The 12,912-nt window shown below is 42.1% G+C and overlaps 1 protein-coding gene across 7 annotated transcripts in view; it reads right to left on the bottom strand.

Moving 5' to 3' along the window:
- Positions 1-12,912, bottom strand: part of FAT3 (FAT atypical cadherin 3) — a 669,400-nt gene that overhangs the window by 152,282 nt on the left and 504,206 nt on the right. For all 7 annotated transcript variants that reach the window (XM_033948992.1, XM_033948995.1, XM_033948996.1 and 4 more), the window contains one exon: positions 7,606-7,745. In XM_033948992.1, coding sequence (XP_033804883.1) covers positions 7,606-7,745 — 140 coding nt within the window. The remainder of the gene's footprint in view (positions 1-7,605; positions 7,746-12,912) is intronic.

The raw sequence follows: 12,912 nt of genomic DNA, 5'->3' as shown, positions 1-12,912 counted from the left end.
TAATACAGTTATACAGAAAAAAAGAAATAGAAAAACATTATTATATTAATTACAGCATTTATAGGAAGTAGCCCACTGGGTGTGCAAGGTGATGTAAGTGGGTAATGTCTGTCGGGCACGTCTGTGCTACTGGTGGTATTGAACCCGGGTGAACTCACTTTAAAAGTTGTTCTCAACGAGTTCCCACCTACTGATTGACACCCTTCAGTGGGGCTCTATTAGTTACAATGAGCCAGATAGGCCTGTAACCCTTGTGGAGCTTGAAGAATAAGACAGCTGGTCTTTATCAAGAGCATTAAGTATCCACACCATACTGTTGATAGTTAAAAAGACACTGCATATCACAATAGACTTGAAATTGCTAAGAAGAACACACTTAATTATTTTTGCCAGCAAAAGAAGGTGGGTTTCCTGCTGCATTTCTGGGGGTTGCCGGAGCAACCTACTCTTACTCTATTGTTATCGATAGTGGGGCAGTAATTTGCCACGACAACCTTTAAAACGCCATAGGATGTCCAGTGGCATAGTAAAGAGAGGGAGGGTGGCAGGGGGCAGACCGCCCTGGGCGCCCATGTGGGTAGGGGCGCAGGCACCCCTCCTCCTCTCCGTCCCTTCCCAATCCTCCAATCCATGCGCATGCCCCTTCCCTTCCCCCGTACCTCTAGTTGAAGTTTGTTGCTCTCGGCGGTCAACAACGTGCTCTTCGCGACCCCGTCGGTTCTCCCGCTGACGTCGCTTCCGGGTGCCGCGCAGAGGAAGTGACGGCAGAGGGAGAGCCGACGGAGTCACGAGGAAAACGCTGCTGACCGCCGAGAGCAACAACTTTAACTAGAGGTACGGGGGGAAGGGGAGGGGGCATGCGTGGCAGGGGAGGGGCGCTACCGCCCCGGACGCCTCTCACCCTTGCTAAGCCACTGAGGATGTCACTAAATACTTTGTTTATGTATAAGTAACATTTTGAACAGGTGTCAGAGCTAAGGACATCACACCTCAATCCCCAACATCTAAGCTTTGCAATGCTCAGCTATGGACATCATAGAAATATAACTGCAGATAAAGGCCAAATGCCTATCCACAGCATCCACTATCTCTTTTTCCCCCTAAGACAATGTCCTGCAAATTTTTTTTTGCTCTGGCACACTAATGGAGCAAATGTTTTTCTGTGGCACACTCACAACCATGCCGTTTTCTACCCCCAGCCCTGCCCCAACTCAAGCCCTGCATGTGCGGACGTCAATGCGATGACATTGCACACGATGTCATAACGTTGACATCTGCACATGCACGAAGGCCCTCAGGGAAAACAAGACGAGGTTCATGTGGGAGAGGAGAAGAGACATCGATGCCGGAAGTGACACTCATATGTGTCCTTCAGTCCCTGGCGGCACACCTGGAATCTCGCCACGGCACACAGTTTGCGATTCACTGCCCTACGGGATCCCACATGCCTGTCTCATGCTCTCTTGAATTCAGACTCACAAAATTGGCACTCGGCACTTGTTGCCCCCCTCCCCCCAAACCTCTTGTTACTCCCGCAAGTACTACACAGACTCGCCGCTCTTCGACAAAATGTGGATTTATTAATGGCCGCAGCCGTAAATGCCCTACTACAAACATATACAATCAGCAAATACCAAGATACCAAAACATAAACCATGAACATTTTGATGCGAATACTGCATCTCAGTTCATATAGCCATCAACTCATCTGTGGATTGCTCAGCATATCTGGCTAGGCTACTGTTGTGTTCGTGGGAGAGCCGTTCAAGCTGCCTCAGCCTTCTCCCCATCCCGTTCAAGGAAGGGGCCATTCACCTGTCAGTTATTGAAATCATGCCACACGGCCTTCCCACCGTCCAAGCAGGGAGACAAGCCTCTGAGTGTTTACCTCACTTGCTTCTGCAAGGCCACTTTTTTTGCTATCAACAAATGTAACGCTGTGTACTTTCTTAGCTGTATGCTGTGCCTATGACCCCACTATGATTTTCCGCCACTGTTGCATCTATGGCTGCGACTGGTTTTCCTTGGGGCGGGAGGGAGGGAAACGCCACAACGCTTCCATGGCATAGGCCGAACTGCAGCCTCCGCCTCAGTTCAGGTCGCCTCACCCTCACTCGCCCCGCTCCTTGTGCCTACGTCCCTGTCCCTAATTGGCCTCGTGCCTGTTTCACTCTGCCCCTTTTTCCCTAGCCCCCTCCCCACCATCCCCTTTCCTTCCCCGGGCAATGGCCTTGGCCCTTTTGCCGTTGCTGCCCCCCCCCCAAATACGGTGGGGCGCTTGTCCTTTTATCAAAGTCTGATCATTGGAAGCTGGTTTTAAAAAAAAAGACTGAAGTAAAATCAAAGCCTGAAATTGTGATCAGCTAAAAGGTACTGACTGAAACTGCATGAAGAGGTCACACTGACAGGGAGAAAAACAAATTTCAGTCAGGTAATGGATAACAAAAATCATTAAACAAAGATACGATCTCACCCCTTTAGAAACTTTTCTAATGGATAAACCTGTTTCCGAGAAAATGTTTTTTGTTTATTTTATTGTGAGTTATAAGCCAAATTGGTTTGATTTTTAACTGCATTTTTCCTGAGATGTAATAATGATAATGTCCCATAATGCCAACTATATAATTTATATATTTTCCTATTTTCTTTGTTATGTATAATTAGAGAGAAAATAATAACAATTAAAAATCATTAAAATTTACATCTGCCATCAAAACTTGAGTGTAATTAGGTACAGAATGGCTAAGCTGAGAGTGTCAAACCATAAAAATTGAAAAGATTTTCTCTCATGGAAAACAGAGGAAGGCCACAAGCATCACTGTTGTGGGGGGGGGGGAGAGAAAGATTGAATAGATTCCCCCTGTGCTGTCTACAGCTTTTACTGGACAGTCTTTACCATAGATTTTCTCCGGTTTTGTACTGAAAACAAGGAACTCCTCATGGCCAAGGACTACTGAACTTACTCCTCCTTTTACTAAACCACGATAGCGGTTATTAGCGCAGGGAGCTGCGCTGAATGCTCTGCGCTGCTCCCAATGCTCATAGAGTTCCTATGAGCATCAGGAGCTGTGCAGAGCATTCAGTGCGGCACCCTGCACTAATAACCACTATCGCGGTTTAGAAAAAAAAAAAAAGGGGGGGGTTTACTTACTTAGTTAGCACTTCTCTGAGAATTCCCTTCAGTTAACCCTTACTTCTGCAATCTTAGTCTTATCAATCAGACTCTGTAGTTCTTGAACAACTCTCTTTAATAACATGAAGTAAAGAATAAACACTTACAATTAATGATTTCAAGGCAGTTCAACTTTCACAGAATTTTCTCACTCTACTAACCCATCCTATTCAAGGGAAAGCTGGGAGTGTGTCCACACACCTTGTGGAAAATAACACTGTGCTCCAGATTTAGATATTACAATCTAAACTGTATTAAATTAGCAAAAATATAGGGAGAAAATCTGGTGGGAGAACAATTTTAGACCCAGATTCTCATACAGTCATGTGGTCTTACAAATATGGCAACTGTTCTAAACTAAACTAAACTTTAAGTTTATATATCGCATCCTCTCCACGGAAGTGGAACTCGGCACGCTCTCTGGGAAAAGTATATTTCCACCTGTAAAATAAGTGCTATATAACATAATCCTAATAAATATGTGAGTACTTACAGAACAGCAAGAGTGGAGTAGAATGGGTACAAGTGGATCGATTTTTCACTCCGTCAAAAATTACAAAGACTAGGTGACACTCGATGAAGTTACAGGTGAATACTTTTAAAAGCAATAGGAGGAAATATTTTTTCACTCAGGGAATAGTTAAGCTCTGGAACGCATTGTCAGATGTTGTGGTAATAGCGGATAGCGTAGCTGGGTTTAAAAAAGGTTTGGACAATTCAAGGAAAAATCCATAGTCTATTATTGAGACAAATATGAGGGAAGCCACCGCTTGTCCTGAATCGGTAGCATGTTGCTACTATTTAGGTTTTTGACAGGTACTAGTGACCTGGATTGGTCACCGTGAGAACAGGATACTAGGCTTTTGGTATTGATTCTATTCCGAATGAACATATTCATTAATTCAAGAGATCCACAGGCAACCAGCTCACTGATTAATCTTTTTTTTTTTTTTTCTGAGAATGGATTCTGATTGTATCTTAAATATGAATGAGGAGCTTTATGTCATGGAGTTCTTTTTCGTTTTCACCTTGTATTTTATATGTAATCCACTTAGAACTTTTGCAAGATTTGGCAGAATATGAAATTTTAAAAACATAAACACAGAAACCCATTAATTTTAATTTAAGCCAATTATGATGTGCTAATTGCCAATTAAGCTTTCTAAATATATACTATTTTACTTTTCTGTATATCGTTGGCCACGAATTTGGACTTGGAGGTTGAAATGTACAGCATCAGCATATATGAGACATTACATAGGACTTTTTGGACCCCAGTTTACAAAAACTAAATAGTTCTAAGTCTAATAGATGCTGGCATTGTCATATTAATATATGGACTCTGGATCACTTGTTATATTTTTGTCCATTGATACTTAATTTCTGGAGGTCAATTTGGGGACAAATAAATCTTATTCTTGAGTCATCTATTCCCTTAAACTTATGAAGCCATAATTTGTGGTACGTTACTACACGTTAAGCCTACTTTGGATAAATATAAAAGCCGTCTTTCCTTGATCATGACGGGAATAGCTATCCAAATGGTCACACATAACTGGAAGAGCCACGACAGAATAAATTACACATTTTGGTGGGCAAATGTGTGTACCACATATAAATATGAGAGAATGAATGCGGACTGTATGGGGTTTAGTAGTTCATTTAATAAAGTGTGGAGCCCATTGAATACATTTGTTACCTCGCAATAAGGGTCATGTATCTTTCCTTTTCTTAGATTTCCTTACACATCCAGGGTGGGTGGGTGGGTGGGGGGAGGGAAATGTATTTTGAGGATTTAAATTACTTAAATATAATATTGTAATCACATCATATGTCTTATTGTATTAATAATTGGAAGAAAATGATTGTTTTATGTATTACTTGTGTAGTTAATAGTGCGTTTTATGCAGTATTTTATGTTCAATTAATTTTATTGCACTGTCGAAGTTTGAAAATCAATAAAGATTTAAAAAAAAAACAACTTTCTAAATAATTTGGGCACCTAACATTAGACATCTTTTATAGAATCTGGGCCTCAGTGCTGATAAAATTGGACACTCAGAATTGTTTTATAAAATATACTTCGGGATAAAAATAGTGTCAGGCACTGAATTTGGCGCTCAGCTTTGGATGCAGGGACTTCAACTGAAAACGGGGGTAAATTCTGGCGTGCAAATTGGGTGTGGATCCATGCTATTCTGTAACACCGCGTGCATCTTTTGCGAATGCCCTGAACCACCACGCCCACTGTACGATACAGTGTAGGAACCCATTATTACAGAATCGTGCATAGTTAGATCGACACCCAGATCATAATCAGTGCCAATTAAATGCTTGTAAGATCCAGTAATTAAATCATTGGAGCCCATTAACTAATTATTTCGAGTGGGATTAGGGATCTGTCCCAAATTTAGATGACCTTTATCAAATCCTGGGATAAGTGCACAATATTGCTCACACAAGTTATAGAATAAGGTCAGTTGTGTGCATAACTGAATTTAATAATGAGCTAATTGATGTTAGCTAGCAATAAGTGGCACTTAATGTTAATTAGTGCTAACTGGCAGCAATTAGTAGTTAAGGACACAACTCATGGTGCATATTTTATAAAATATTTATTTATGTTAGGCATTTACCGTATTTTCACGCATATAACGCGTGCGTTATACACGGTTTTTACAAACCGCGCATAACCTTGCGCGTTATACGCGTGAGCGCGTTGTACAAAATTTTTTTTAACATAGTTCCCCCCCCCCCACCGATTCATCACCCGGAAGGAGCGCTCGCACTCCCACCCCGAAGGACCGCTCGCACCCCCACCCGAAGGACCGCTCGCACCCCCACAGCCTCCCCCCCTCCCCCATGGAGAAGCTGTCTACCTTGTTTCCAGATGCCAGCCCAGCTGCTTCCTCTGCCGGCGGTCCTGCCCCTTCTCAGAGCCCTGTGCTGCGCTCCTTCCTCTTCAGGCGGTCCAGCTCTTTCTCTGACATCAGAGAAAGGGCGGGACCGCTGGAAGAAGAAGCAGCGCAGCAGGGCTCAGAGAAGGGGCGGGACCACCGGCAGAGGAAACAGCTGGGCTCGCTGGCATCCGGAAACAAGGTAGACAGCTTCTTCATGGGGGAGGGGGGGAGGCTGGAAACGAGCAGGCGGGACCAGAGGAGACTCGGGGCAGGGCTGGAAACGAGCAGTCGGGACCAGAGGAGACTCGGGGCGGGCGAAAGGAGAGTCGGGCGGCGAAGGGAGAGTCGGGGCGGCATGCGCGGTATATGGGTGTGCGTGGTATATAAAAATTTCTGTACATAAATTTGTGTTTTCTGCGCGCTATACCCGTGTGCGTGTTATCTACGTGAAAATACGGTATATACCGCCTATCAAAGTTATCTAAGCGGTTTACAATCAAGCACTCAAGTATTTTCCCTCTCTGTCCCAGTGTGATTAAAATCTATCTAACTTACCTGGGGCAATGAAGGATAGCGTGACTTGCCCAGGGTCACAAGGAGCAGTGTGGGATTTGAACCCACAACCTCAGGGTGCTGAGGCTGTAGCTCTAACCATCAGGCCACACCTTCCTCCAAATTGCCAATTATTAGTGGATTTGTGTGCAAAATCCTTAGCACCCAACTGCATGAAGAGTGTGGATCAGGGAGGGGCAGGTCCAGGATTTGTGCGTACATGTTATAGAACACATACAGTTATACACTGGTGTAAGTGTTTGCACTTAAGTTTTGGCATATAAATGCAGCCTTATGCTAGTATTCTATAATGGTGGCTATACATGCAGAACCACTGTTACTGAATTAATGTTTAACTGGAAGAATTATGACAGATTAAATTACAATTTTTGGTGGAATTCAGTTTGCCATATATATAAGATGGAGCGTACATTTGCAACACAAAAAGGATATATCGATAAGTTCAAGAAGATTTGGGGACCATTAACAGATTTTTGTAATGATTGATATAATTTTCCCATAATAAGATACTTGTTAAAGGAGGGGGGGTAGGTTTATTCTCTTTGTTATAAAATATAAATAAATTATCATAATACTTGTTATATTATGTGCAACCAACAAAATAAGGGGAGGGAAAGGGATTCATAATTGAATAATAGTTGATAAAATCATTAAATTTTATATGATGTCTAAATTATAATAAGGATAATATAAGATATGTTGTATGTAAAGTATGTTATGGAGATTTCAAGTGTATTTTTAAGGTAATTGTATGAAATTTTATGACACACTTGTTGTTATATGAAAAAAAATCAATAAAAAATGTTAAACCTAAAAAAAGAATTAACGCTTAACGCCCAAATGTCTGACGCCTACCTTTTGGCAACCTTTCTTGAATATACCCTAAAGTCCCACCAAATTTTTTTAGAGAAGGGGTTCACACCCTTTAATATATGTTCACAGGTCAATTAAATGGCCTACCTGTGTGGTTGCGACATTTGTTCCGTCAGTGACTTCCACAGTCATGTTGTATATGGATCTCAGTTCTGCATCAAGTGGTTTTGCGATTACAACCGTGCCAACTCCCTTCTCGATATCAAAGGAACTGTCAAAATTTCCACCTAATGATAACATACAAACATACCAGCTTTTAGAAACGTGAACTTTTTGGTGCAATGCATTTTGGTCACTTTTTGTCAGGCTTTTGCTACTGTTGATCAGAAGCTTCATATTTGTATGAGGACCAAAGTTACAATAAGTCTTCTTTCACAAGTTTATGTTTGTTGAAAGTTTCTATATCGTTACTAATGATTGGGGAGCCAATTTAGAGCAGTTTATATGAGTTTCAGTAATAGTGTTACAAGACATGAACATTTGTATAGGTGTAACAATACAGAGTTAGTGTTTTCTGAGATGGTTTTCAATACAGACACATTTATACCATAGTCAATCATCCTACATATATACATATACATACTAGTATCGTGTACTATGTACTAGTACGTATATACATATACGTGCTAGTATCGTGTATTATGTTAATACTAAATCCTAGTTATTTGCACACATAATACCTGTATCAGAGGCTGAGTTTTTCATTTTTTTTAGCCCCAGTCATCCCTACCTCCTCTAAAACCTTGGAATCCAAGTGAAAATCCTTTAGCCCCTTTGGATTCTGGTACAGGAACATACTGTGGTTTGCCAGGAAATTCAGCTTCCTGTCTATAATAGCAAGGATTTCCTGCTTCCTAGGAGCTGTAAATGCTACCTCTAGTGTAGTTCCAGTTCTTACTGGTCTGCAGATCCAGGGTCCAGTCTTGGAATCTAATTGAGTTCTCAGACTTGGAAACAAAATCTCAAACAAGGACTGCTTTAGGAAAATCAACTTTGTTAACACTTCGCCAAACATGACTTATTTTTGGCCCCTTCGATACAAAACAACGGAGAGGACAGTCCACCAGTGACCAAGTCCACCAACTTCTCCTTAAGGCTGCCATCATAAGAACATTCAAAATGCATGGTCACAGGGTCAGTATGTCCTGATGCTGAACTCACGACCATGCCACTCAAATATTAAGGAACAAGAAAAAAGAATGCTGCTCCAGCCCAATTTTCTCCTGGCTGATGCAACTGGGGAACTCCACCAAGCATGTGCACCATATAGTTGACTCTAATTATTTTACCATTTCCCAAATTCTTGCACCCTAGGCAACTACCTAGTTTTGCCTTCTAATGGATCCAGCCCTTTCTCAAACCCAATATGGAAGCATTTAATTGGTTGCTGCTTTTTCCCACCTTTAGCTATTTACATTATAATCCTGCTCATGTATCTTAGTGTTTTAAGAGAGGACTTAACGTGTAGGATGAGGTTAGGCTTGTTAATAACTCTGGAGGAAAACAAATGTATTTTGCATTGAATATTTCTAAGAAGGAATCAACAAGAGAAAAGAAAAGGAAAGCACAACCAGGAAGGAAGTGAGCAAGCACGAACTAGTGAGATGAGAGGAGAGCTCACAAAGGGGCCCTTCTACCATAGGGTATTAAGCACGTAATATGCAAATTAGCACATGTTAAACCTCTTCTGCACAAGCACCCCAACTCTTGGGGCTCCTTTTACTAAGGTGCGCTAGCGTTTTTAGCGCATGCAGGATATTACCACGCGCTACGCGGCTAGAACTGACGCCAGCTCAATGCTGGCGTTAGCGTCTAGCATGCGCGGCAATGTTGCGCGCGCTAGTCCGCGCGTTAATGCCCTAACGCAACTTCGTAAAAGGAGCCCTTAGTGAAGTGGATTAGCAGTTTGCGGGCATTAATTAGCACAATAAGCGCATTTTGCATTTGAGGCAGGAAGTAGGCAGGGCATAGGCAGAGAACGGGTGTGGAAAGCATAGAAACTTACCACGTGCTGTCAAATATGCTTTTAGGCACTGAGGAGCGCAAATGTCAATCATCCGCTAGTTGCTGTTTAAGGGCTCCTTTTACAAAGGCGCGCTAGGGCCTTAACGCACGTAATAGCACGGGCTAAAATGCCACGTGCACTAGCCGCTACCGCCTCCTTTTGAACAGGCGGTAGATTTTTGGCTAGTGCACGCTGTAGCGCGTGCTAATCCAGTGCGTGCGGTAAAACCCGTAGCGCACCTTCGTAAAAGGAGCCCTAAGTCTAAGGCACCGGTATGCACTGAAACCTTAGGCGCATCCCATTTATACCAGAGTTTTCTTAACCTAAATGAGTGCATCTAAGTTAAACCACGCCTAAAGTCCACCCAAAATCCGCCCTTAACTATGCCTGCTTTCTGGTAGATACTTACCTCGAAGTGGAAGCCGCCAACCAGCTAATTCATTGTTTTTCAATTGCTTTTATAATGTGCCGATTAAGCCTAATTTAATAATTAAGTTAGGTGCTAAGTGCGCTGATCTAGAAGGTCCCTGACTTCAGGTACTGTTTATAGGATCTGGGCCTAAATACCTGAATTAATTGTGCTAATGTGTGGTAATGAACAATTGCACCCCCCCAACAATTAGTACACAGTCTTTATACTTAAGGCTCATTAATTTTTCCTGTTAAAAATTGCATTAAGTACAAACACTTTAGAACACTTTAGTAGAAGGACCCTAAGTTGGGGGAAGGAACTTAAAACTATAACCTCCTTCATTATGTTCCTCCTTGGCTTTGTGTTTTTGAAAGAGTAAACAACAGATTGGAAATGACCTCTTTCACTCCATTCATTATTTTATAGACCTCTATCGCATCTCCTCTAATTTCCTTAACCTTCCTATGGTCTCCTTCCTCCTCTCTCCTACCACTGATGTTCCTTTACTTCCAACCTACGTAGGGGCACTTCAATTCTATTACTGTTTTGACTACTATTGAAAGTCTATTTCAGACAATATCTGAGAAGTAGAGAAATATCCGAGAGATCTAAGACCTTCGAGTGTCCTTATATCTATGCTGGTAATGAAAGATCAGCATCTTCTAATGAAAAAGAAAATTAATAATTTAGCAAAAAACGCTCCATCCCAGTAGACTCACAAGGACCAGTAGAAAATATTTCTACATAAGTTATTCAAACGTGACTGGTTGTATATGAATATTTCAAAGGTTCTCCACTTATGGCTCAGTCATATATTGTCTACATTGCATTTTCAGGCGCTATTAGCTTTAGTAATCCCAGTAAATTTATATTTTAAATGTATATTCCAAAGATCACTACAACCAAAGAGGAAATTGAGACACTGGAATTCATTTTAGACAGTGATTAGGTTCAAATTTGGTTGGTCTGTCAAATTTAATCATTCTTATTAAATGGGCTCTGTGGTACCAGCACCAGTGTGCCTTGCATTTCATTTCTTCTTTTTATTTTAATTTTTTCTATTTGTCAATTTCATTTCAGAGAATGCAATTGTTTCAGAAATAATACTCTACTGCCCTGACAAACCTAATTACTATCTATCACAGTGTCATGCTATAGCTCAGGTTAAAAAAAAAAAAATCCTCCTTTCTGAATTAAAGGTTTAGAAAGACTGTTTGCTTCATAGGCCTTGCTCATACTTGGACCCAAAATGAAACAAATATTACATTGAGTTATTGTACTTAATACAATTGTGAGCAAAGTTAAAAGGCTCCCAGTACAAGCACGCATACAATACAAATTCTACTGCACCCTATTCAAAGCCCTAAATGAAACGGACCAAGCTATCTGAACAACCGCCTAATCAGGAAAAACACATCCAGACCAAGGAGAACTCAAGCACACTTTACCCACCCCCCCAATCAAAGGCATACAAAGCAAAAAAATATATGACAGACTATTAGCCACCAGAGCAGCGAGACTAGACCGCCACTTCTCCAATCTGCTGACCACGACGCCCCACTACAAAATATTCAGGAAAGAACTGAAAACTATACTATTCAAGAAATTTGTCAAATGATCTAACCAAACCTTATTGACCCTCCCCCAGATCCCGATGCATACTATATCTATCAACCTTGTAATCTCCCTGGGAATGCCCAGACCAATTCTTATTGTAAACCGCCTAGAACTGAAAGGTATTAGTGGGATAGAAGACACCAATGGAATGTAACTGTTAAAAAAAAAAAATGTAATGGAACTTTTCTTAGGATATGATTACTTAAGAGTATGGGTGCTTGGAGGGATAATGTTGACACTGCATTCAAACAGAGATCAACTGAATTTTGTTTTTGGTGTCTCTGGCCGAACCAGCCTGAAATCTGTATACGGCCTTGTTTCACTTTCAGTCAGAAATATCAGTGCATTTATGGCCTACGCAAACTTTGGAATAGCTGCCACTCCCTCTCTCCCTCCCCCCAGCAGAAGAAGCCTCTTTCCAGTCCCACCTGTAATAGCCCCCGCCTATGTCTACCGTACCAGATTTCCTGGATAAGTAGCCCTGCCCCTGCCCCTCCCCCACACTGACCACATACCTCCTTTCCCGAGCTCTGTTGTCTGGTGATTTTATTTTTCTACTCATCTTTTCCTAGTCTCTGGTTGCACTTCCTTCTGTCTCTGCTTTTAACTCTGTTTCCAGGTCCTTCTTATCAATTTGTTGTTTTTTTCTCCTTCATTTTCTGCCCTACATCCATCTCTGGCATTAACTTTTAATATTCAACTTTCATTTTTCTGCTTCCTCTTCAGATCTATCTACTTTTCCCTGTCTTCCATTCCCATTTATCCATGCACACTCTCTCCTCCCTCTCTCTGCACTTCCTCATCATCTATGAGTGCCATCTCCTCCCTCTTTCTTCTCCCCTATCTATAAACATTTCTTCCATCTCTCTTCCAGTCCTCATCCCTTCAATCCCGGTGCACCATGTCCTCCCTTCTCTCTTTCTCTCCCCTTCCTCTCCATACCTATGTACCATCTCCTCCCTTTATTTCCCTCTCCTGTCTTCCTCCTTTCCCGCTCCTATGGTCTGGGATCTTTATCATCTCCTTCCCACATTCTGGCATCTCTCTCTCCTTCTTCCTTTCCCTCCTCCCCCCTTTGTGATCTGGCATCTCTCTGTCTTTCCCTTCCCCTCCTTTAGTCTGGAATCTCTCCCTCCTTGTTCCTTTCCATGGTTTAGCATCTTTCTCTTCTTCCCACCTCTTCCCCATCCAGTGATCTGAGATCTCTCTCCTTCCCCCCTCCTATGGTCTACCATCTCTATAAGCCCCTTCCCTTTCCTCCCCATCCCCACTGTCCAGAATCTCTCTTACCCTCCTCATGCTATCTCCATCCCCCCCCCCCCCCCCGGTGGGATCCTGTGCTTGCTCAACGGGCGCTGCT

This window comes from Geotrypetes seraphini, chromosome 6 (genome assembly GCF_902459505.1).
Source record: "Geotrypetes seraphini chromosome 6, aGeoSer1.1, whole genome shotgun sequence".
NCBI classification, from domain to species: domain Eukaryota; kingdom Metazoa; phylum Chordata; class Amphibia; order Gymnophiona; family Dermophiidae; genus Geotrypetes; species Geotrypetes seraphini.
The sequence above is the reverse complement of the archived record's forward strand: the minus strand, read 5'-3'. Positions and strand labels throughout refer to the sequence as shown.